Source organism: Vanessa tameamea, chromosome 24 (genome assembly GCF_037043105.1).
Source record: "Vanessa tameamea isolate UH-Manoa-2023 chromosome 24, ilVanTame1 primary haplotype, whole genome shotgun sequence".
Lineage (NCBI taxonomy): Eukaryota > Metazoa > Arthropoda > Insecta > Lepidoptera > Nymphalidae > Vanessa > Vanessa tameamea.
In genome coordinates, this window is record NC_087332.1 from 8,020,018 (window position 1) to 8,046,456 (window position 26,439).

The 26,439-nt window shown below is 31.2% G+C and overlaps 2 protein-coding genes across 2 annotated transcripts; both read left to right on the forward strand.

Annotated features, from left to right (window-relative positions):
• The first annotated feature begins 18,571 nt into the window (after positions 1-18,571).
• On the forward strand, positions 18,572-20,001 carry LOC113396008 (transcription factor BTF3 homolog 4-like). Its single transcript, XM_026633770.2, has 2 exons — positions 18,572-18,665; positions 18,761-20,001. Exon 2 carries the CDS (start codon positions 18,784-18,786, stop codon positions 19,315-19,317), a length of 534 nt encoding a protein of 177 aa, XP_026489555.1. The 5' UTR covers positions 18,572-18,665; positions 18,761-18,783; the 3' UTR covers positions 19,318-20,001.
• A 1,615-nt stretch (positions 20,002-21,616) lies between these two features.
• LOC113396007 (TGF-beta-activated kinase 1 and MAP3K7-binding protein 1-like) lies at positions 21,617-25,536 on the forward strand. Its single transcript, XM_026633769.2, has 6 exons — positions 21,617-21,856; positions 22,059-22,193; positions 22,613-22,730; positions 23,444-23,699; positions 24,239-24,395; positions 24,953-25,536. Exons 1-6 carry the CDS (start codon positions 21,720-21,722, stop codon positions 25,521-25,523), a joined length of 1,374 nt encoding a protein of 457 aa, XP_026489554.1. The 5' UTR covers positions 21,617-21,719; the 3' UTR covers positions 25,524-25,536.
• The last annotated feature ends 903 nt before the right edge of the window (positions 25,537-26,439 follow it).

Sequence of the window (26,439 nt, forward strand, 5' to 3'; positions counted from 1 at the left end):
GGTTGGTGGCGCATTGGCGATGTAAGGAATGGTTAATATTTCTTACAGCGCCAATGTCTATGGGCGTTGGTGAACACTTGCCATTAGGTGACCAATCAGCTCGTCCGTCACCCTTATCATAAAAAAGACATTAACAATTTAATAGCCAGTTATGTATGTACATCACTTACATCATTACCTCGCGATCTAACTTATCGTTCGGTACTCAAAGTTCTGACTTTTGAAATCATTTGTTAATCAGGGTATTTGCAGATGTGAATATCGATAACAAAAATGTTGGCATTTCAAAAATAGAACTCATATTACAAATAAAATAATGACGTATATATAATGACGAAATTTTTTGACAGTTACAATATTCAAATTTAGAATAATTTAATGGATATTGAAGAGATGAAAGCGTACAACAGTACAAGAGCATATTGACAAGGCCGTTGAAAATCCATCGAGCAACAATTACAAAACTTTTTACAGAATATTTCCTAAAAATATATTTTTTTAATTTCATTGTACCCCCTCCTTATAGTGTTAACCAAATGTGGACCGTTTTTCATCGATATTTATCACGATAAGTTAGTGTTGCTACAAACGATATTTGCGAGTCAAAACATCGATAGCCGTCCCGAGACGCGGGATGGCGGGAACCCGAAATGAAAACATACGTTTAATTATTTCGTACCGACTGATATCAGGTTATAGAAGACGAATTGTTAAATAAATATATATTTTATTAAATGTATTATTCACAAATTTAGTCTAACTTATTTATTTATACTAAGTAAACCATTTTCAATCTGATTAAATTTTAATTATATTTATTTATTTAATAATAGTTATTAGTCACGTGGACAATAACAAGTCATATTAAAAATTGTGGCTTTAAAAATTAAGCCAAATATAGAAATTACATTTTCATATATTTCATAAATATTTGGATCAGAAGCACTTAAATAAAGAGACATAATTATAAAAAAAAAAAAAAACATTTGCCCTCAGTATTCTAGATATAATCGAATTAATTTTCCTTGCAAAAATAAACTATTTTTTTTAACGACAATAGTTCGTTAATTTTAATTAAACTAACGATTGAGATTAAAAAATACAAGGAAATCTAACTAGGATAAGATAAATGTGATCTAATACATTAGTTAAGGCCTAGGTCTCAATACTAGTATTAAATATAGCTTCCATTTGCATAAACCGTTCACACTCCATGGCAGGTTAAGCTAGCGTAAAGGTCAGGTAACCCCTTTAATAGCATTTGAATAATCATCTTGATTTTTACAGTTGCGTTAAATCTAAACTAACTGTGAATTGTTGACAGGCCTTTGTTGAGAATGAGAATAATAATTTCCTTTATATATACTTTATAACATAACAGCTGAACCTGTGGCTTTATGCGCGCGAAATTTATATTTTAAAACTTTACTTTACAGATTTTAATAACTCGAGGGGTGAATTAAAAAAAATAGCCTACGTCCTTCCCCAAGACTCAAACTATCTCAAATAAAACTTCATCTTAATTTGTTCAGCGGTTTAAGCGTAAAGAGGTAACAGACAGAGTTATTTTCACCTTTATATTAGGTATTCAGTATATGTAGATTCCTATATATGTGGTACAAGTTAATCTTATCATACTAGCCGCCCGCGTTTGTTCGGGTGCGATTTATTAATAAATAAATGAAAAATGTGTTAAGCAAGATATATTGATATTGATTGATTGTCTTGCTGTCAGTCAGTAAGTGTATTAATATAACAACCTTTATTTATTTATTTAAACAAGTATGTCATAAATGAGAAATATGAATCATATAAAATCAAAACTTAAAATCACATTAAAAATATTCTTTATTCAAGTAGTCCTCAAAAAGCAGTTTTGAATCGTCATGATACAGTGCTGAATTGAATATAGCTACCACTGGTACGGAAACTAGATTCTACCGAAAAGAAACGGTAAGAAACTCAGTACTCAGTATCCACTATTCTAATTACATAGTATGGCAGTAAAGTAAAATTATTTCTTTATATACTCTGCATAGAAATCAATAAATACTAACTCCTTGGTTAGATTTTATAAAATTGGTTTGTATCATTTGGTATAATTTGTTCGCAACTTATATATTTAAATGTTGGTAATGTTATCTGCCAAGGTCATTTTATTGTTACAGCCAGATCACGCCGTTTCACAACTATTTTTTTGATTGTATGTAATTTGGAAGGTATGACTTCTAAAGTATCTCTTCGAATGAATTTCTTAAATATTTACTGAATAAGGATTAATAAATAATTAGAGTAAATCGCTTACCATATTATACAAGGATATTTTTTAGTAATTCATAAAACGCGGTCATGATTTGTACAGAAACTATTTTTAATTCTATTTGGATATTGTTAAGACCTTAACATAAATAATTCTTAAAGTAACGCTGTCTGTCTATCTGTTGCTCTTCACGACCAAACCACCGAACCGAAATTAATAAAATTTTGTATGAAGCAAGCTTGAACTTTTTATACCAAACACTTGACGACTAACCCCTAAAACGCAAGCGAGGCCGCGAGCGACAACTGGTGTAAGATAAATACGAAATAAGTTAAAAGAAGCTACCACATAAATAAGATAAAAGCCTAGTTTTAATTTCCAATGTTTTGGTAATTAAATTTATTATTTTGAAGGTGGAAGATGCGACTTTGAAGTAAATAGACATTCAAAAAATATATAACTCAGATTATTCAAATTAATTAGATGGGAACTAAATATGAACGAGTAATTTAAAATTTAATTTAATAATTCTAAACTAACCTAACCAATATAATAATCGCTCATTTCTTATTAATCCGCGTCTACGTCATCTCTCTAAAAATAATAATCGTCACACCATTATTTATAGCTGCTTACAGTTAATTTAAGTACCATCATTCAATTAAAATAATCCAGTCTTGAAACTTTTCCAATACAATTGTTGCCGAAATAATTAATTGCTATCTAGTTATTTTTTAGATGCAAACAATTTTAAGTTATTAGCCACCTGAAAAATAATAAGCATTATTAAAAATGAAACCAGACATAGTAATTTCATTCTCAGTATATGTGACAGAAGTAAATATTTGGATCTGAAACAGATAACTATATTAAAAAAAAAAAAACGATATCCTATTTTCAAGCCAATGAAGTTCCCTTGCAAAAAAAAAACGCCGCGATCGATTTCAAAATACGATACCGTATATTCCAACCCATTATGGAGTCTCGGTGTGACTCGTTTCGTCTGATTTAACGACTCGAGAATTTGTAGCAGTGCGTTATTTTGATTGAATGCGCATATTTCGTGATTTTAGATAAAATGGAACATTTATGCCCTTTGTTATTTCTTGAATATATATTCGTTCGTATACGACTATTTTCATTTATATGTCGTCGATTACGAATATTTAGTAATTCAGTTGATTTTGTTGTATCTGTGGGGTGTGAACACCGTGACGTATTGAGTCACGTGGTCGGAATCGTTTGAAGGGACAACTGTCACATTTTTAATCCTTTCGAGAGCTCAAATGGTTAAATCCTGGAATTCTTTTTGGATTTCATCAAAATCGGTTAAAGGTAAGTATTATTCGGCGTTACAACCTGTAATTCCGAGGCGACCTTGGTTTTCACTTCACAGGCACGCTGACCGTTGGGTCACATCCACTATCTGTCGGTTACGCCTCGGCCATTCTTGCACACCTACCCACCTAGTAAAGATAAGAGTTCGAGATCACTCGCTGTGTGAATGTGGCCTAGACGAAGGTTCCGCTACCCACATCCTGTTCCTTTGTCCTAAACTTCTTCATCCCATTTACGACGTTCTCCCTCCTAAAGTTCCTCGTCCAATAAATGTTGAATGATTGTTGACGTTTGTGTTTAGTCCATTTTGTTCTTTTTTGTGTAAATATATTAAATGTAATAAAATTAAGTTGTGAATAGTCCAATTGAGTGATATAATTTATTATATATAGTTTAGAATACTAACAATTATTTGTAATTTATCCTATTATTAACCCTTAATGTTTGTGTTGTTCTAGGTTACGGATTAACAAGGAAATTACTACTACTATACTTGGCTTTAAAATTTAATTGAGTTTGTTATCTCAACCATACCGATCAATCTCATTCGTGTCTTCTCCATCCTACGTGACATTGGCGAAATAATCTGTGCCCTGTCGGCACAACTAAAAGCCATTAAATTAAGAATTGAATTGAATTGAATTAATCCTTTCGAGAGCGATGAGTCGGAAGCTAAATTTTATTATAGAGAGCGATACAGTTCGGGCCTTCCAAACGGGACCGCTGGTTCACGCAACTCGGATAGTTATAATATACCTACTTTATAATTCGCGATTGCTGTTTACCTACATAAAGTACAAGAATTGTCATATTGTATCGTTGTGGTTAATTGGCTGAGACCTACGCCATGAACCCTGTACCAGAAGCTCATACCGATGACGGACGTGCCGCTGATCTATCGCAGTCGCCAACATATATATAAATACTTTATTGACCAAGAGGCTACGTAAGATAGACTAGTTGAAACAGAGCAGGTTTAACAAAATCAGCAATGGATAGGTCACATCGTTGGAAGAGGATGAAAGTCAGTTAAAAGAAATGCAGGAAACTCGCGAACTGATTTAGACAGATCAAAACGCCATGTCCACTGTAGTCATAATCTTTGAAAGCATTGAATTCAGATTTTAGTAAAACATTTTTTTTATATCCTAACTATGCTACGTCCACGCTTAGTATTTATAAAAATTGTTTTGAGTCATAATTTAATTGTAAAAGTATTATTGTTATCATTGGTCAACGACTTACATATTTAAATTTGGCCAATTTTATCTAAGGTCGACATTTTGTTGTTACAGCCAGATCTGCTGGTTTCTTATACGTTTGGTCAGACCGCCATGTCTGACCAAACATTGTAGTCATCATCTTTGAAAGCAGATGGATTGAATTCAGGTTTTAATAAAACATCATCTGAAAATAAATACTTGAGACCCGCTTTGAGTATTTGGTAGAGCATATACCATTAAACGCATACCGTTGCCGCAGATGAGCGGAACTCTCCTTTCTCCTTTACCCCTTAAAGACAGGATAATGTTTGAAAATTATTTTACCACTCTGCTCAAATGTGGTTGCTGGATATGGCAGAATTTCATTCGATACAAACAACAAATTAAAAAAATTGCATCCGTAGTTCCACGGATTTGAATCTTCGGTTAAGACTCACTGACTATTACATCAATGCGATACTCTAAAAATTCACTTCGTGTGTCGCTTCTGAAATAATAACAATCGACTTATGATGATACGTCATTTTGATACGTGTATCCTATAAATTGTATAATTATTATAGTCACTGTCGCATATCACGCTCGTGTTTCAGTGAGTTCGGAAATTCTGACAGAATAGTTCACCAGTTCGAAAGCTATTCGATTGTTTGATAATACTTGTGGAAATTATTCGTAAGTCCAGGAGTATGAAAATATTATTGCAATACTGTATTATATTAGTATATATGTATATATTATTAGTATTTAGTATACTAGCAGACCCAACCAGGCGTTGCTCTGGTTACGTTAAACGTTAATTATATTGTATGATATACTGTTTAGCTAAAACCTTCTCTGGAACATGTTGAATACAGTGGTACAAATTCAATGTCAAATATTTTAGCGTTTTTTTACGTAATGCGTCTTAGGTACTATGTCGGTCAAGACGTTATAGTAAATCCATATTAAAATCTACTTCATTAAAGTAGGCTTTTACTTAAAAGGTTACTTACTTTTGAACTTGCGGTTGTAGTTACTACCAGTTCGAAATTTGAAATTAGCCAACTGACTAAAATCCCACGTACTTTCAGTTTATTAGTTAAGGTAGGCCAGACTACGTAAGTTGGGGTTGACTATCATGAGATGTAGTGGACACGAATCCCTAATCCGGTCGCAGAAATCTAAAATCTTTAGAAGATTCCCTCTGCGTAACAAAAGGCCTAACTATTAAGGACTCAATGTATATTTTAATATAAATATTCTTTACAAATAATAACGACCAAAATATAAATCAAAATATACTTTATTTAAGTGGGCTTTTACAAACACTTTTGAATCGTCATTTTACAGAACTATATTGAGTAAAGCTATCAACGGTTCGGGAGGATATTCTACCGAGTAGAACCGGCAAGAAACTCAGTGCTTATTCTTATCCAACATTTGTGATACATTTTGTTAGTTAAATACAATTATATATATAATATATCATATATATTAGGTCAACGCTTTTTTGTCATCTTTATAATCGTGTGTTCAATAATATGTTTTTTAACAAATGATTTGAATTTATGAATCGGCAAAGTTATAAATATTTGCGGAATGCGGAGACTTCCTCTTCATTCGTCATAGCTGCCAACCTCAAACATAAATACATAAAATATCAAAGAAATTGCTGAAAAGACTGTTGTGTCGCAATTATTTAAATACGAAGACCAAAAAAAACAATATTTTCACGCTCGTCTAAAAGGACGGCTATCAGACATAACCAGGAAGATGTTAGACGAAGGACCAATTGCTTTACGAACGGCACCAGAACCAGGAAACTTACCAACCACTTAAACGAGATAGTTGGCATTGAGTCCTCGTACATAATAACTTATGTTTATGTTTATGTACATAATAACAATAAATATATAAAAATCTCTTACAAAATCATTTTTTTAATATATGTATAAGAATGATTCTATAGCTACGTTTAGGCTGTATAAACAACACCAATGCCTTTCTAAAAATAAAAATTAAACTCGTAATATTAATTGCCAATCAAAATACAAACCTAATTGGGAACGTTATATCCTTAACCGTGCTTAATAAAAACATTATGAACCCAAATTAAACTCATAGCCTCTATTTATCACCATTATTAAATCACTACCAATTACATGAGAAACATAACTGTTATCAATCGAAAAACTTACTTATTTTTTTCACAATACAGTCTAATTTCGTTTAAAGGCATTTAACTGCGAAATTCAGTCGCAAAATATAACCAACAATCTATTTTAGACTCTATTATTAGCTATTTACAGTTGAAACTCCAGTGCGTTCGTCTGATCTAATTTCCCAGCGTCAAACGGGTAGGAAAGTGGGGTATATCTGTCCTTGTCTGACACATTAATTTATATATAGCTCGTTCTCGCTCTATCCGAAGGCTCTATTGATTTTCCCGCAGATAAGAGACGCTGAAATTTACATAGCACAATTTGCTATGATGTTATCTGAAGGAACGTTTTGATGTTTATTTTATGTTATATGTTATTAATTCTCATTAAACAAGCGAGCAATATATGTAATAGATAAATAATTCGAATTATAATAAAATGTTGTAATGATAATTTGTAAAATTAATTCTTATTTATAGTATGTAACTTTTTTTAAAACAAACTTTTTTATGTATACAAAATAATATATATATTTTTTTTTACACTATGTGTTGGAGGACGAGCAAATGGGCCACCTGATGGTAAGCTCCTTATCCTTGGCGGTAAAATATATGTAGACGGGTGATGGTAAGTAAAATATACGATGAGTAGGTGGTACCAAAAGAGACGGGCATGCACAAAGCCCTATAACCTACCACCTACAGTATACTCTACTGCAAATGCATCTATCATTGTTGAAGCAATCGCAATTATGATATGTACAATATATATATACTTGTCACAGCCCTATCACATTTCAGGCCTAGTCGATGATAGTCAAGTCAAAAGATCTCATAGAAATCTTTTTAAGGGAGAGGGAGATCCCCAGAACACCGGAACACTGCTTGCACCAAAGTTCTTGTGCTGAAGACATGGCTGGATAAAAATTCATATAGTAATTGCCAGTAAAAGCAACTTGTTACCTATAAAAAAATATACTTATATTACCATATATACTTAAATACAAAATATACTTATATACTATATTTTACTGGCAATGTAAGATACAAAATATTTCTTAAAACGTCTGTGACCACCAAACCACGACATCAAATATGTCATGTCCTAAAACTCTGAAGAATATCAAAATCAGATTTTCATCTTTAAAAATTACTAGGTTTCTAAATAATGACCAGGAATTTTATTAATTCGCAAATTGTAATTTGACTAAGAACTAATTCAGTTATTCTATTGGTTAGGTTAGAACACAAATATATAACTAATTTATCTTTAATATTCAGTATAATTACAATTTAAAATGTTTATTGAACGTTTTAGAAATGTACTTTCGTAAAACCATTAGTTTGCAGACTAAGATGTTAGTTTTACATACGTTTTTATTAAACTACAGAGCATCAATTATTATTCGAACCGCTCAAACCGGAACAAGTATTACTGTTGTTTGGCGGGAAAATAAATGTTAGATTAGCCGGAATATATCTAAATATATTATAGATATATATTCCAGTCTGTATTTATTAAAAAATAACTCAGAAATTACAATTCTATGACATTACATATTAATTAAAAACATTATATAATCTATGCTTTAGTTATATATTATCTGTGTAATACTAAAGATAAATCTACCAAGCATCTGGCTGGTAATGACAAAGTTAAAGTTTAATTGCAGGGGCGCCCCACAGACCCCACCCTATCATTGCACGCACACCATGAAAGCGGGAACGTGATTGGTCGGTTTATTGCGCACGTGTTAAACGATTTTAGCCATGCAGATGGGTTTGTACAGGCTGTTGTTTTTTCGTTTCGTTCGTTTATTTTGTATAGAATATTTGAAATGGCTTCGAATACAAAATTAAATTAAACTTTTTGTATTTAAAATTTGTTCAGCTTAATTTGTATTTACATAACTAATATTGGCAATGCTGTGACGTGAAGATATTAGTGAAATGCTCTTATTAATACTAAATAAGAATATGTTTTTATTAAAGTAAAGAGGTACAATGGCTCACTCACTCTTCAATCCGGAGCGCAACAATTCTAAATAGTTTAGTTGTACAATATTTTATGAGCGAATGACCCAGATAGGCTTGCACTAAACCCTAACACCAAATGTCGTTTTTAAAATATAATCACCAAGCTTAATAAAATAAAACAATATTATTACGGTGTAATATTTAAATAAATATCACATTAAAATTTATATTTACTTAAACGAAAAAAGTCAATATTTGGATTCTATATCATAATACGTACCTAATTATATTTCAAACACCATGTATAGTGTTCGCAATATTCGCGTAGTAATGGCTCGTTTACTGATCTAGGCACGTTCTCTGCGACAGGGGATTTGAATTCGATGCCGCGTGACACTCTATCGAAGTTAAATTTCATATAATTTCATAATTAGAGTTGTATTAACCAAAGACATTTCACTTATAATATAATTTACATAAGTGTGTGTATGTTTGAGTGTGGTAAACTAATTTAAACGAAGAACGAGTTCTTTATTTAACACACTTAACAGGAACATGACAGTTGTCATCCGCGGCATTGCTTTGGGGGTTGGTCGTCTGGTTTTAGGGCTAAAAAAGTAGCCTATGTCCTTCTTTGAGGTTCAGTTTGCTACGCACTAAATTTCATCAAATTCGATTCAGTGGGTTGGCCATAAAACAGCAACAGACGGACAAAGAACAGAACAGAACAAAACTTTCGTATTTGAAATAATGATAAAGATAAGAACTATGACTTGAATAGATTTCTTTCAAAACAACCAAATAGGTAAAACTACGTGTAATTTAGAAAAATGTCCATGGGCGGTGGTAGTCACTTTCAATCAGGTGAGCCTCCTGCTAGTTTGCCACCTATGACATAAAAAAAAATACTCAGGTTCTGAGTTCAAACATCCACGTCAGGTCGATACAAAAGTAATTGGGTTTTTCTGTCAAAACATTTTCAGTAACAGTCCGGAGTTAGACAGTTGGAAGTATACACTCCCGAGTCTCGGTGCGCACGTAAAGCCGTTGGTCCTGAGCTTCAACTCTTTCCGGTCATGTCGGAGTTGCTGTCCCATCGGATTATGAGAGGGAATCAAACTAGTAGTAACTTGGCGGTAGGGCTTTCTGCAAGCCCGTTTGGGCAGGTACCATCCACTCATCAGATATTCTACCGCCAAACAGCAATACTTAGTATTGTTATGTTCCGGTTTGAAGATTGAGTGAGCCAGTGTACAGGCACTAGAGACATAACGTCTTAGTTCCCAAGGTTTGTGCCGCATTGGTGTAATGCAGGGAATGGTTACTATTTCTTACAGCGTCAGCGCTTTAGCTGTACCCGATCAGGACGAGACTAGGGTTTGAATACAATTTCATAAAAAGTGATGACGTTTCATGATGTAATTCCAACGAATAGCGTAACCATCGCCATTCTCAATCAAAAGTTGTTGTAGTACTCTAGTGTGTGAGCTTAGGCGCCGGACCATCGGCTTTACTTGCATTCAGAAGCACGAGGGTTTTAACACTTTCAAACTTAGGGTGACCATCAAGTGACGAGTTGAAGTGATCACATGATCATGTGTAATCACCTGGCTACATCACATGATCACATGATCACTGTAATCTTCTGGCTACATAGCCATAGCCAGATGGCTACATAGCCAGAAGATTACAGTTAAGGTAATCAAACCTTTCGTCTCCAAACTGTATTTTCGTATAATATCTTCAACAAACAGTATTTCTGTTGTATTTGGTTATATAAAAGGATCTCGTTTACAATTTATTGTAACGAACAATTTTGCCGAGACCCGATAAATCTAAGGGATACATTTCGTGTAAGTTTAATTCACTTTGATCTGGAAATTTCTTTGAATATCAAATAGATATGTTTATATGGTGGTAGGGCTTCGTTCAAATTTCCATCCATTTGTAGGTACCACCCGTTTATCAGATATTCTACCATCAAGCAAAACTTTGGTGTTGGTCATTATGGGGATGGATTAGATATAACAGTGCTAATGTCTATGAGCGACTGTTACCACTTACCATCAAGTGGCCCATTTGCCAGTGTACGTACTATTTTAAATATAAGTAAATTTAAATAGCGTCTAAATAGCCCAGTAGATAAAAGAAATATATCTTAATCAAATATCAAGCACCACTTAGCATTCATATGCTTATGTATATATTAATACGTGTTCATAATTATGTATTTATTTATATTGATATAATCTTTGCTTATAAACATTATGACAATTTGATATTTATGTTATGTCGAGCATTGCGTGATACGAATAATAATCGTTAATAAAACCGCATAATATAATAATATTAATTGAGAAGTATAATTATTTTTTAATTTTCTTCAACAAATTAAAAAGATTGTCGTAATTAAAATTCATATCAACATTTATTTTCATTGGCCGAGTTTAGAAATTAAAAAAAAAACAAAACATTTGTAAACTATAACCAAGGAACGATCTCTGTAGAGCAATACGAAGCATATTCCCGCCAATTCCATTCAATATGGCCGCCCGTAAAACTAAAATGTACTAGAGAAAGGAAAACCATAAAAATTCGTTACAATAAAACTACAATATAAAATTGTGTATTTTTAAAAAAGATTGAAAATAGAATTGATCCTTTTTATAGAATATTTGGATATCTTTGTTTCAGCTTCCTTAAATTTAAATGTTAATAAAATTTATCTTATGTTCTTTTTGACTGAATAAAGCCGTATTTTTTTTTACTATATAATATAATATATATTTGTACCTTGTACACTAAATATAAAAATACAAACTTTTTTGCGCAAAGAAATAATTATACAGCCTAAACAGAATTATGTAAGTAATTTTTTTTCTAGTAAATTTAAAAATACATATAAATATATTAAATACATTGTTTCGATCACATCCATATGGAAAATGTTTTAATCAATCAATAGTTCTGTTTTGTCTAAAAACATAATAAAAATGAAAACAAAAAATTCATACCATGTATTCCGTTGTGCCTAAAACCAATAAATAAACTAAACAAACACAATTCGGACCGCTACGACACTATAATCCGTTCGGAAACAATATACACGTGATATTTTCAGGCTCTTCAGCGAATCGCTCCCAACGGATCAATTCCAAACGAAAGATTTTGTTGAAAAAAAAAAAACAAATTTAGCGGCGACCATTTTTGAGACACTACGATTATATACGGGCTATGCAGAATGGTTTGCGCGACGTGCAGCTATTTTTCTATGGTATTTTACGTTTTACTTTATATTTATTGTTTTATCTTATTTTTTAATGTTTTTAACGTTTTGAAGTATATTTCACCTGTGACTTCAGATAAAAACATAGTATTTTTTATTAATGCGTCGAAAGTGCTTTCATGATAATAATTGACGTATTACGAATAAAATTATAAACACACATTATGAAACTTAAAGTTTTCTCTATAAACATTAAACTTCAGAGGTAAAATTTATAATATATTTAAAAAAAAAAAACAAACTAATTTTATATAGTTAACGAAAAATATACGTAATGATTCACTTTCCATTATCAATTGATTAATTTATTTATTTAAATAGTGACTGCTGGGAAAACTCCTCTTTTCTTAAGGAGAAGATTTGTAGCTGTAGTACACCATGTTGCTTAAATACGGATCATATATGTTTCCTCACGATGTTTTCCTATTTTAATATATTATTTATATATAAAAGATAGATAAATAATTATAAACATAACGAGTTATAATTAAATCTGTATATAGTTGGAATTCAAGGTAAAACTAATCTCAAATATTTTATCGTATATTATGATATGTTCCTGCGTTCATCCTTCTGAGCCAGATTATATAAGTAAGATCAAAACCAAAAGGAAAAGCTTAATAAATTACAATTACGATCATAGGTTAAATTTCGCGCAGTCCAAACTATAAGTACAACCTAACGTGTAATAGTTGCGTGAAAAACATAAATGGCGTCGGCCATTTTCTGCTTCTGTGTAAAAAAAGGTTAGGCAGATTGTTTTAGCAAATTGTACCGGAGTATCGTTCCGTGAGATTGAAATTTGTTTCGATACAGTTTGCCTTTATTTTATTTGATCGGTTTTGCGAACTTTGTGATAGAGCATGAATATTTTAATTCTATTTTCAAATGTACACACTTTTTTTTAATTTATTTTACTGTAGCAAAAATCTCTTGATATAATTGTAAAATAAATGATATACGGAATGTATGCCTGAATCTGGTTATTTTTTTAATAGTATGCATAGTCTCTTACAAACACGTTTGAGTCGTAATTATACTTAATAATTAAATTTACTTCTACCGCAAGTGTCGATGTTATAAATTCTACTACTTACTCAATTTACAATACTCTTTTCCATAATATTATACATTAACAGATATCCTGGGTGAAAATTAAATAAAACAAGAGTAATTATTAATTAATGTTATTAATATAATTATTAAAAGTAATAGCATTTAATTTTTATTAATCCAGAAGTATGTTACTGTTACAAAATACACATTATTATTATCTTATATAAAAAAAAAACGAAATTGCCGCTAAATGTGACAGATGACACATTTCACGCTTAAGTGGGTGGTCGTTCAGAAATCTCATAATCCAACCTGTTTAGATAACTAATGAGTTCCCCCTAACTTTATCTTAACTCGAGAATTATGTCTTTTACAAATCCAACGTTGCAAAAAGTAGAGATTAAAGGTATTTAGGGCTGTAATGTGATAGCCATACGTTACGGGTTTTTTTACGTTATTTTTAGAAACGGAGTGTGTCAGCTTTAGGTCGTTTCTATAAGCCGATGATGAATCAGTTTATCGGAAGGAGATTTATTTTAACTGTTATTTAGACTTTTAATTTATTGATTTTAAAAAAAATGCACTGGTAATTTTTTTTAAATTACATTTTAATAAAATAATTTGTAAAAAAAAGTTTTTTAAATAACAGATAAATCACAATACCTTTTATTTTGCGTTATTTGCATGAATTGTTAGTCGTTTTTAAGTTCGTTATAAATTATTCGTATGATTTTTATTCCATGTTGATAATTAAAAAAAATATATTTTACTATCCTCTAAACGAAAACTCTGCGTCACATGTGACATCTGTCTTTATATATCTTCATTTTAAAATTAAAGCAAAAAAACATTCCTCATTAATTTGTCACGAAACAGATAAAGCTCACATCAGCATCCTATTAAGAACGTCTCGTTTTAGGTGAAATCTAATTCCGGGAAGTTTTTTTTTTTAACTTGACAGTATGATAACGATGTACTCTAATTGTTTTAATGACAGAGAACAAACAAGATGGCGCTGATTAATTGTGCGGGAAACGTATAAAAAGCATCGAATGTTGTCAAATACATTTTTTGTTCTATTTACAATATGAGATTTAACTTAGATGCAAGAAATCTATTCTATTTTTCACGTTACGTCACGTCGTTTTTCCTTAACTTATTTTCGTCATTATTTAAATTAACGGTTTAATTTTGTTTGTAAATTTATCGTTTACAGCTACGTATAAATTGAATTCATTTATTCAGTCTTATAATGTAACAGAACCGTGTCTGTTCATGACATTTCTAAAAACATAAATAAGATGTTTAATTGCAATATATGAATCAATATTATTTTATAACAATAGAGAAGATAGATATAACTATTTATAAATTATAAATAAAATAATCAAATATCAGCAATACGCCTTAAGAGAGATCAATAAAAATACATGCTATTTATCATATTATTTATTTTTTACAATGAAAACATTTACACATAATGAAAGTGACACTTCATGTCAAAATGTTACACAGAAATGACACATAGATTTCGCACTTCATATTGGCAAAATAATCTGTGCCATATCGGCACAAATAAAAGCTACGAAAAAAAAAGACATTTAGATCGTGTACCCTTAAAAGTTAATCCAAAAAAATACTTTTATTTACGTTCTGAAATTAAAAAATCATTTTATTAAAATTCCTTAAGTAAATTTATATTCCAAATATAAAAATATAATTTCCTCATCCTAGCTATTATTCAAAATGATTTATTCAATGCTCTTAATGTTAAGATGTTTATACTCAATCCGTACTCCTCAGTACATGAAAATAACCACTCTTACCCGTTTATTGAACAAATCAACGTATCAGAACTGATATATGATTATAAAAAACCAATAAACGCATCCTAAATATAAATGCATTAGTTTATTAGTCACTCAAAGACACTTGTGTTGAAAAATGTTTAAACTAAATTAGAATTATATATATATATATGTGTAAATAAAAATAATTCTGACAGCGCAGTGGTTAAAATACGCTAAACCTGCGGGTTCCAAGCCAGGTGAGCACCACTGAATTTTCAAGTGATCAATTTGTATTTATAATGTTAATATCTTGCTGGGCAGTGAAGGAAAACGTCGTGAAAGAAACCGAACTCTGTTGACCGACCTGCATTGGAGCAGCAATGTGGAATCAATTCCAAATCTTCTGCTGAAAAAGTTCCTTTGCTTTTTTCCTCCAGCAATAGAAAGCTTTCAGGCCGTACCTTTACTTTATGATATCAATTGTAAATAAAGAAATAATTTTAATAAGTAATTAATTATTTCTTTAAAATATAACTTATAAACTTCTGAAATTAATTTCTGTTCTGTTGAATATATTTGTGTGTCTTTAATGAACGCAAAACCGAAGAATAACTTAGCTACTGTATTAATACAAATATTGTTTATGTACGGAATTATAACTAATAAACACTTCGCAGCACCGTACATGTGATAGAATTTCTTAATTGACTCTCTTTCCCTTTCTACGTCATAAATGAAATGAAAATGTGCTTAATTGTGACGCGTCCTTCAAATTTTACTCCAAAATCTACTCCAACTATCGATTTCGATCAAACCAAAGTTTTCCTGTTAAAATAATTAAATCTATTAATTATTATTTTACTTATTCACTTTCGTTCAGAACGATCTCATCTGTCACCGCTTACGATAAGTGCACGCGAACCGTTCAGAAACATTTTAGCGTAACCTCTATCGCTCGACTATCGACATCTTCAAATATTAATAGTTGTCATAATTTACGTGATGGCGCGAAACGATAGCGTTGACAGCTTTATATCCCGCCATATTGGAGTGCATTTAGTAATACTGGATAAACATTTATCGGTTAAGTTGATTTTATGATGAGAGGTGTTTATTATTGTTGCTAAGAGCTTTCTCGGTAACCACTGTGATTTGTGAATAATTCATTTTGCGTTTGTAAGTCATATTTTTGTGATGCTTTAGTACATTCGAAATACTTATATGAACTGGTGTCATTGACTTATGTCGTATTTACTCAAACTGCTTCACAATGAGTTTTCGAAATGCATTGATTAAAATAAATAACTAATAATTGAGCGTGATTATAAAGCGGTATTGTTTTGCTTACTTATGTATTATTATATAATTAAATACTTATTTAGCGTGTAGTTTTTACTTTGCATAGAAAATTGCTAGCGATTCAGAATATGACAGTCGAGAAGACCCCCCAGAAGGTTACTTAAAAATCTTTTTCTGGAGGGAATATCGCCAGAACACTGCATGCACTCTGGCGCTTGGTGCGCCTGTTAAAGTTTTATTAGGTGTAGGAAATAAAATAAGTAAGCAGTTTAAAAGTGATCAATAATGTATCGATTAAAGTTTTTTTTTTATGGTAAACGTAGGACGAGAAAATGGTCCACCTGATGGTAAGTGGTCAGCAACGCTCATAGACACTGGCTCGTAAGAAATATCAACCATTCTGTCATCGCCAATGCGCCACCAATTTTGAGAACTAAGATCCCTTCACACTGCTGCTTGGCGGTAGAGTATCTGATGAGTGGGTGGTACCTACCCAGACGGGCTAGCACAAAGCCCTACTACCAAGTAAAGTAAAAGTATTATGTGATTAGTAGTTTAAGTTCATATTATGTACCCTCCTACCATACTAAATTAGGGAAATATATATATTTTTTATTTTTGCTCATTTGAATTTTTTTTTTGTCTTTGCCTGAGTTACAAGACATCCCGATTTTGTCGAGACGGGGGACTATTCCCCCTCTAAGCCCAAAATGAAATGTCACGCGCGAAATAGTCCCTGTCCTATTTTTTGTGGTTATACATGCGGTAGTGTAAAATAAACCTTTAAAATACATGTTTTATATAAATAAGTTATCAATAAGTAAGTAAAACCGTCGTATTTTTATTTAAATAATACATATAACTATCATTATATCACAATGAAATAATAAGTAAAAATAAACTAACTGACGATTTGTTTATTGTCCCATATCGACGCGTAAAACCTCCTTTTTGCACACAAGGTTAAATATTGCTGGAAAATAACCTATCATATCTGGTCTTTACCTAAAAGTTAATTACAATTTCGCGAACAGTTTTTAGAACAACATTATTATATTTTCTTTTAAGAAATGTGGCATACATAACTTAACTGCCACAGAACATAAACATCAGGTAAGAACTATATGACAACTTGAATATTTGTATGTATAGTTAAAGCGAAAATTAAATTAACTTAAGAAAGGACTTATGCACCTTAGTATAAAATATTAACATGGAACGAATTTGTAAGTAAATATAAATTGTTTACATTATTTATTCAATGACTAAAAACCAAAGTCTATATCTACTTTTTAATATCATGACGTCGGAACTATTTTGATGATTATTACTATAAGTAGATATTAGAAACGGGATATTTACCATGTTTTTTATTTTTATTTCGTAGAGCTCGATATTTCGAAATTATCTACGAATGTCTTGTTCACAAGACTGTGAACAAGAGTCTGTGAAAAAATAAAAATAATGGTAAATATGCTTTCAAATACTTAAAGTAATAAAAATAACCATGTCAATTTAAAATCTTATATTTTGTTTTTTTTTATTCATGGCATAGATTCTACAGGGAATACATCTCATCGTCCATGTTACACTTAAATTTAGCCTACGAGTAGCTGACAGGCAGCTGCAGCTGAACCTTATATTAACGAATTATAATATATATTATTAGAGAGAAAACAATTGTTTTATAAATAAAAATTTTAGTTTAAATAGTTTCTGTTTTTATAATTTTTAAATCATTACAATAATAACGATGAAAAACATTGGAACATGTTATAATTTCATACTCAGTGCGACATCTATTATGAAAAGCAATTATATTAATTGTGTCCGGAACTAACGCCATCTCGTAACAAACTCAAATACTAAGTTATGATGACGTGTTCAATTTATTTTAATAGTAATAAAATCATTTCAACTTTTTAGATTACTTACATAAGAAAAATATTTTAATTTAATTGTATACATGCATAAAACAATAATAAAGTTTTTTTTTATAACATAGCACGTTAAATTCCGAAAAATATATCAATACATATATCTACAATATATATTTTGTATACATCTTTTTAATTATTGTATAAAATAAATGGGATTAATTTATATTTTCACAGGGTATTGTGATCCGTTATAATTTAATTTATATTAATTTCATAATTTTTTTAAGTCGAGTGTTGCAATTGTCGAAAAGGAACGAATTTTCCGCAGTGCTGCCAATTTCACGACGTCAAAAATCAGAAATAACTTGTCTCAAATCCACCATTTTCCCTTTGTAACTAACCGGTGTTCAAAACACGTGCGTACGATCAAGTTACATGGAATACAAGTGTGATCGCGTCTGAAATCAACACATAAACAATACTAAAAAGTGCTCCGTGTTTTTATCGACAGGTGTCGCGTGTTAAAATAGCAGAATGAACACCGAGAAACTCAAAAAATTGCAGTCACAAGTCCGCATAGGCGGCAAGGGAACTCCGAGGCGTAAGAAGAAGGTCGTCCATGCGACCGCCGCCACAGATGACAAGAAACTGCAATCATCTCTTAAGAAATTATCAGTAAACACTATCCCCGGCATTGAGGAAGTGAATATGATAAAAGATGACGGCACAGTAATACATTTTAACAACCCGAAAGCTCAGGCATCGCTTGCAGCGAACACTTTCGCTATTACCGGTCATGGAGAGAATAAGCAAATAGCTGAGATGCTCCCCGGTATTCTGAGTCAACTGGGACCTGAAGGGTTAAATCAGTTAAAGAAAATCGCGTCGAGTGTGGCGCCGCCGAAACCTCTCGACGAGGACGACGAAGTACCTAACCTCGTTGGTAATTTTGATGAAGCGTCAAAGCAGGAAGCTAAGGAGGTAGTCACTGAGGATAAGGAAAAGGAAAAAGAAAAGGAAAAGAAACCAGAAACAGAAACCAAAGCCTCGGACAAAAAAGTTGATTAAATAGACCCCATGAAAAAGATCTAGTTTTTAATTTTGCTCACCTGATGAAGTGAACTTAAGTGGGTTTCCAAAGGCATTGAGGTGTGTCTCAAAGAAATATTGGTTTTGTATTTTATGTTGTGTTCCTAAATAGTTGCGTTCCAATTTTGAAATGTTCAGTTATTGGTGATGGTGCCTAGCGGAAGGGACACTATTTTTTTTAGCTCATGACTTTGGAAATTCTCTGTACAGCCAACTCGATAAATGCTTTTTATGCCATGCACTAACATTTATATTGTAAAATGAAAATAATGGACTTCCCTTAAATAGAAATAGTTCAAAGTACCTATTAAGATATTGGCAATATAGATACTGCATAGTATTAAAGAATTATTACATATAATTTTTCTTTTCACAGCACAGGAAATAAAAATATAATTATATGTATAGTGAAGAAAGGTGTCTAGTACACTTATTAATATTTTATAAAGAAGGATTTTTCTAAAGTTGTTAATTCAAACTGGTATAAAGTATATGCTTTCTCATTTCAAACTTAGTTTTAAACAAAGTGAACTTAGTCACAGACAGCTCTTTAGGATAATAGAGCTAACATTGTATAAAAAAAAACCATTAAAATTAAAAATGTAAAAGATCGGGTTCACAGTTGTGTAAGAACATGACATAAACTTTGATCAAAGAAAATAATTGTTTTATTTTTTTATATTAAGTTCAATGATTCATAATCCATCATAATTTTTAATCTATTACAATCTTAAAAGTTCAATTGGTCGTTGTTCTTATCACTGGGCAAAGTCCTCTCCTTTTTAGCTTGGAGCATATTCTGCCATGCTGTTACAGTGTAAGTTGGTGGATGCACATGGCATTTCATATAACACATGCAGGTGACTACGACTAAGGAATATTCCTTACTAAGCAAGGTATGAATTACAACAATATTAGAGAATGAAGCACTCATTCTTCAGCAAGTAGTTATTGTCCAGGTTTGAACTTGTAATCTTTGGGTTAATTCACAGGTTCTACTCATTGAACCATGATGACTGTTAATGCCTTCACTGAAAACTAATCTGCTAAATATATATTTTATGATGAGCTATTTTTAAATATATTTTTTCAAAATTATTAAAGATGATTCCAATTTATGTAGTTGCCTTTAAATAATCATTTAAGTTAGACGAAAATGCCTTATATTTCATATGCTGAAATAGTATAGATTTATAAATATATAGCTATAATTAAAGATCAACAACCCCTTGACACAAAACCTAAAAAAATATTTTAATTAATCTTAACAATTCGATAAATAATTTAACATCTTAATAAGTAAATAAATAACATTATTTGCACGTTCAACGAGAGTAACAATTGCAGGTTATAATATAATTACACCATGCGTAGCGTGTTTTGTACCGGCATTTTAGTCTTAGGTTATTTTAGTAAAAAGGTTGAACGCACATCTATAATAAGGTTCTCGATCGATAAGGTTCTTAAATGATAAGGATATTTTTAACGTTCTATCAACGTAGGTATGAGTATTATTAAATTTGATAAAATGCAAATAAACTCGCCTTTGCTTAATTATCAGATGCATTTTTGTATTTAATTTAGAAAACATAAATTAAAATGATTATTAAATAAAAATGTTACAGATACGTTCCGAATACAATAAAAAAAATATCTACTAAATAATAAAAATATTAATTTTATCAAACGCCTTTTGTGCGGTGTGTTGGTTTCCGTTTTGCGGTTATTAAAATTCGAGAATATAGTTTTACGCGAGGAAGATGTATAAGTATTTTATGTAATATTTTTTTATAACTTATCTACATATTATATTCCTTGCTTACATAATTTATAAAAAATATAGCAAAGTATATACAGTAAGTATAAAATATCATTAAATCAACTTTGTTCAAAACAATAAATTTGAAATATTATTTTAACAAAATACAAAATAATTCACCGAAAGCATTTTTATAATAACTATGTTTTTATCATGAATAAAATAATATAACTTCAACTTCATTATGAAAAATACTATGAGATCATTTAATGTTCACAAGTAATAAATATCGTAGACAGTAAACATAAATGTATTTTTTTATTTTAAGTTTTTTATCTATTTATTTAATTTATATTAATATTTATCATATTCCATTAAAAATATTTTAAAAAAGTGGCAACCTTTGAAATGTATTTTTTTCCCACTTGAATCCAGGGCTTTTGAATACATTTTAAAAAAAGCATTAATATTTATATAATTTAAGTTTTGACAATTGTTATTTGTCAATAACAAAACTGAAAACATTAATTACAATATTACCAAAAACATTAATCAAGAAAGTTTATTACATATCACTTGATAAATTTATTTTTAATGTAAACAGAAGTATTAGGCGACAAAAATGATTGCGAGACCTTGGACGGATGATTTACCGAAATGTCGGAATACTTGCGTAGCGTCCTATTTCTCCCCATTAGATGGAAATCCAAGTTCAAATGACGATTATTTTTGTTTTTATTGTCACACAGAAGATAATTCGTAAGTTTTTTGTTAGTAATTTAAATGTCTATAAATTCGTACTTTTGATAATGATTAGCGTAATTTACTATAAAATCGTTCTAGTGTAAATTAAAAGATTTCGCTACGATAACATTACCTCTTCACATTTTGTGTTTTAAATATAATGGGTAATGGTTATTTAACTCTGTGAAATGATATAAATTACTTAAAACATTTCCAGATGCCTATATGGAGTGTTTGAGCCCCACAATGGATTGGATGCAGCGAGGTTTATCATGCAGCGAATGGCTGCTGAGATTTTATTTGCTCCACCGTCGAGTAGCAATACTGATGAAGAAATTAGAGAAAAATTAAGGTTATTTTCATGTTATATTAATAAAATTAATTATATTCCAACTATGGCGAAATTTGGCAGTCTGCACTGTATTGATTAAGTTGTTGCACCATGTGTAGCATTTATTAGTACTGTTAAATAAACTAGCCACTAGACCAATGAGACAGTTATATTTTCATGATTATGATTAGTGGTGAGGTCATCTAACACATACAGGTCTCCTCCACATTGTATTGTTACACCACCAAGATAAAGTTGAATTATAAACACAATAAGCTTCAATTATTAACATGAATACTCAGTAGTTTTCAGGGATTTTAATCGATGAACTGCAGTTTAAAACTTCACATGTTCACTCTACTAGCCTAATTTGACTTTTGTTATAATTAATATTACTAAAAACAAATGTATGTTATTAATACTCCAAATATTTGTAATAGGAATGCTTTTGTGTCCGTGGAGAACGCGTACATAGAGAACTATGATGGCATGATCGCTGAACGAACGAGCTTACAATACAGGCTTCAGATATTAAAAGGGCACACGCAATCAACACAGGTGATTTATTTATTACTAGTTGTTGCCTATGGCTTTGCTCGTGTTTTAGGGCTTGATCACATTTTTCGATATTCTTTATTCAAGTAGGCTAATAAAAGCATGTTTGAATGACCAACTTTCAAGTATCCAAGTTACAATGTTAAAGGTATAGTAGATTCTACTGAGAAGAATCAGCATGAAACTCAGTAGTCTATTCCACCATTTTAATTACAAAATATGTTGGTTAAGTACAATTAAATTTACATATATCCTGCCTGGAAATTAACATATACAAAACTAGGCTCTTTTTTTCATTAATGTACTCTTATGCTTAATTTAGGTCGTAAATGTATTATCCCTTCTAATATTGTAAATGCGAAAGTAACTTTGTCTGTTACCTCCAACGCTTAAATCACTGAATCAATTACTATATACAACTACATATGTATACATATATATGAAATTTTGTATTTAGTATGAGTCTCAGGAGGTACATAGGTTTTTATTACGAAAATCATCTCTTAAGGGTGTGAAATGGGAGTGAAAGTTTATATGGGGAATTATTTTAAGTTTATTTAACTTTTCGTTAACTTAAATAATGTTTGCGCAAGGTTCATCAATATTGGCTAATAAAGTTTTATAAGTTAATTGTCATAATAAATAAATCAAATAAGATGCTACAGTCCACTGTATTATGAAGATGGCAGGTTTTAAGTACTCATTTTGCATTTCAGATGTCTGATAACATACTTTTTCGTTTAAAAGAAATTGACCAACACCTCTCCGGAGGGGCCACTGTTGTTATAGCCCTCGTACACAACAATAAGTTGTATGTTGCTAATGTTGGTGAGACCCGAGCGTTGTTATGCAGGACCGATGATAACTCAGTGTTGAGAGTTGTACAGCTGACCGTTGATCACAGTTTGAACAATGAGGATGAATTATTGAGGCTTTCACAGCTGGGTTTAGATGTGAATAAACTTAGAAACGGTGAGTGGGTTTAAGTGGCTTAAAATGTCCAAAAATATTTAAATGATATTCAATTGACATAAACAAAATAAAAAACCTTCTGCCAAATACTATGACAATATATTTTTTAATCTAATCTAAATTTCAAACATAAATATCCCCAGATCCGAAGAACAATGCTAAATCAATTTTGGTGATAAGTTTATTCAAAAGTTCATAGGTTTGCTGTGTTACCTTTACTTGAAAAGAGGTGGTTAAAAAGTATTTTCGTTTCCAGCATTTGGACAAATAAATTTGCATTAAATATCTAAGTCAAAAACAAACTTTATAACGTCTAATTCCTCGATAGATATTAGATAGTTATCTTCTCTGTAAAGCATTATCCCTATAAACTAAATGCAAACGGCCACGATAAAAACCTTTGTAAAGCCATCATTATAGTTGTTAAGTCCTCAACCAAAGCCATATATATCACAAATTAAGAGATATCTTATACTAACAACGAACAATGTATAATAATAATATAAGATCAAATATTAAACATCTTATATAATTTCCAGCACAATACCTAGGCAATCAGACTGGAACAAGATGCCTAGGTAACTACCTAGTGAAAGGGCTGTACAAAGCCTTCCCAACTATAAGCGCTGCTTCTTCAGAACCAGTGGTAGCAGCTCCTGAGATACATGGACCTATTGCTTTAGACGAATCTTGCAGGTAACTTAAAATCAATCAAACACATAAAGAGGGGTGTTGTCAGACTCCCGGTTGGAACTAAGTTGCTTTATCTACGAATGTCTTGTTCACAAGACACGAGACACATTGTGTGTCGAAATATCGAGCTCCAACGAATAAAAATAAAAACATGTTAAATATCCCGTTTTAAATACTTGTAAGAAATAATATTATTATTAATCATTCCCTGTGAATATAAATATTGATAAAAAATTAGTTTAAATAATATTATTTAAAATTGCATAGAGTAGAAAGAGACAGAGAGAAAAGGAAAGAGAGGGCAAGATCGTGGAACCTTAACGCTTTTTCCTTACGTGACGATTTCTGCCATTTCGCTCTGTGAGCCGCGTAAAAGAACTTCGTTCCACAAAAATTGTAAATTTTGATATTAATCTATTATTATCTATGTACTTTAGAAGTCACGCCTGTCATTGTAGTAAACCAATTAAGTAAATTATTTTGACGTATTGAGTTGCCCCTTAAACAAGGGCCCCTATTTATATGTTTTAGATTGTAATGTTGTGTTTAAAATATTCCAGATTCCTCGTCCTAGTCAGTGCTGGTGTTTACAAACGCATACAAGAAGTTCGGGGTAACAGCGAACAGACGAATAAACAACTGTCCCAAATTATAGTAGAGAACTTCCGGAAGCAATCAGAATTCAAAAGAGTCAGTCAATCCGTTCTAGAAGAAATTGAAGAAGAATTCTTATCTTACTGTTTAAAGAATAGCTTAACGCCTAAACCGAATACCCATGTTACTTTATTGATACGTAATTTCAATTTCCTCCCCCCCATCCCCCAAAATGATGCAATAAATACGGTTCAGAAACAAAACGCATCTGTCAGATTCAATCCGATCGTTCAATCTAAATCAAATACGTTTTTGAACGAAATGGATTCTGAACCGTACTCGCCTGGATCGAATGATTTCGATAAAAACGATTCGAATATCGATACGAATCGATCAATCGAATCGTCATCCGATATATATCCTATTAGACCATATGATAAGGACAGACGAATTAAAGGTTATGTAGACTTTTCTTGTTATTATGAAAATGTCGAAAAGGCCAGGAAAAATGGTACTTTGCCTAGTTTTATTAAATAGATTAAAAAGAAAAAGTTATAACGTTGCCTTATTAAAAATAATGTTGCTGGATATTTTAGTAAGTTGCTTCAGTACATATATTATACTAGTTGCCCGTTTTATAGAGAATAAAAAAGTTTTTTGGTAAAAAAAAGGACTAGTCTGATCGCTGCTGACCTACTAATACCGGGTTCAATCTAAAACACCCTGGAACCACTTAAACATATGCAAAAAAAAAACATCACTATCCAGCCGCTGAAAATGATTATCACCGCCCGTGAACATGGACTCCAGGGGATTTGCAGGTGCGTTGCCGGCCTTTAAGAAATGTGTACGCTCTTTTCTTAGGGGTTATAAAGTCATATCTGTTCTTAAAAACCGACGGTAAATAAATAAATACTATAAAGATATAAAAAAAATCTATTCTTTGGTACAGATTTCATTGTGTATACTGGGATTGGGATGTACGATGTACTGGACACATTCGAAATTATTTTTAATAAACATTTTTCAAAGTAGAACACAATTCAGCTGTACTAAAACTGAAAATATCTTGATTATATTTTTTAATATTATCTTTGTATTTTTAATTTATTATATCTAGTCAAATATAACTAACGCGCCAAAAGACGCTATTGCTTTGATTTTGAAGCATTTATGTAATTAAATTCTTTGCTTAATAATTTGCTTTTAGTTGTGTCTACTTACTACAGACTATTTTGCCAATGTCGCGTAGGATAGACAGAGTTGGATTCAAAGGTCTCTGGGGTCACAAACAGGGCACGAGACTTACACATTTTTTCAGTCAAATTTAATAAACAAAATTATTTAGATATATTATACATACAATTGTACGTGCGTTTTACTATATCTACCTAAATGTAACTCATAATTTTAGAAATCTGATTAGTAGTTAGGGTATGTTGTCAAAATTATG

What these genes read in the sequence shown, in the direction of transcription:
- LOC113396008 (XM_026633770.2), top strand. Translation starts at nt 18,784, where the DNA reads ATGAACACCGAGAAACTCAAAAAATTGCAGTCACAAGTCCGCATAGGC.
- LOC113396007 (XM_026633769.2), top strand. Translation starts at nt 21,720, where the DNA reads ATGATTGCGAGACCTTGGACGGATGATTTACCGAAATGTCGGAATACT. An exon ending in TGTCACACAGAAGATAATTC is followed by an intron (nt 21,857 to 22,058) that starts GTAAGTTTTTTG and finishes AAACATTTCCAG; the next exon opens with ATGCCTATATGGAGTGTTTG. An exon ending in TGTGAATAAACTTAGAAACG is followed by an intron (nt 23,700 to 24,238) that starts GTGAGTGGGTTT and finishes TATAATTTCCAG; the next exon opens with CACAATACCTAGGCAATCAG.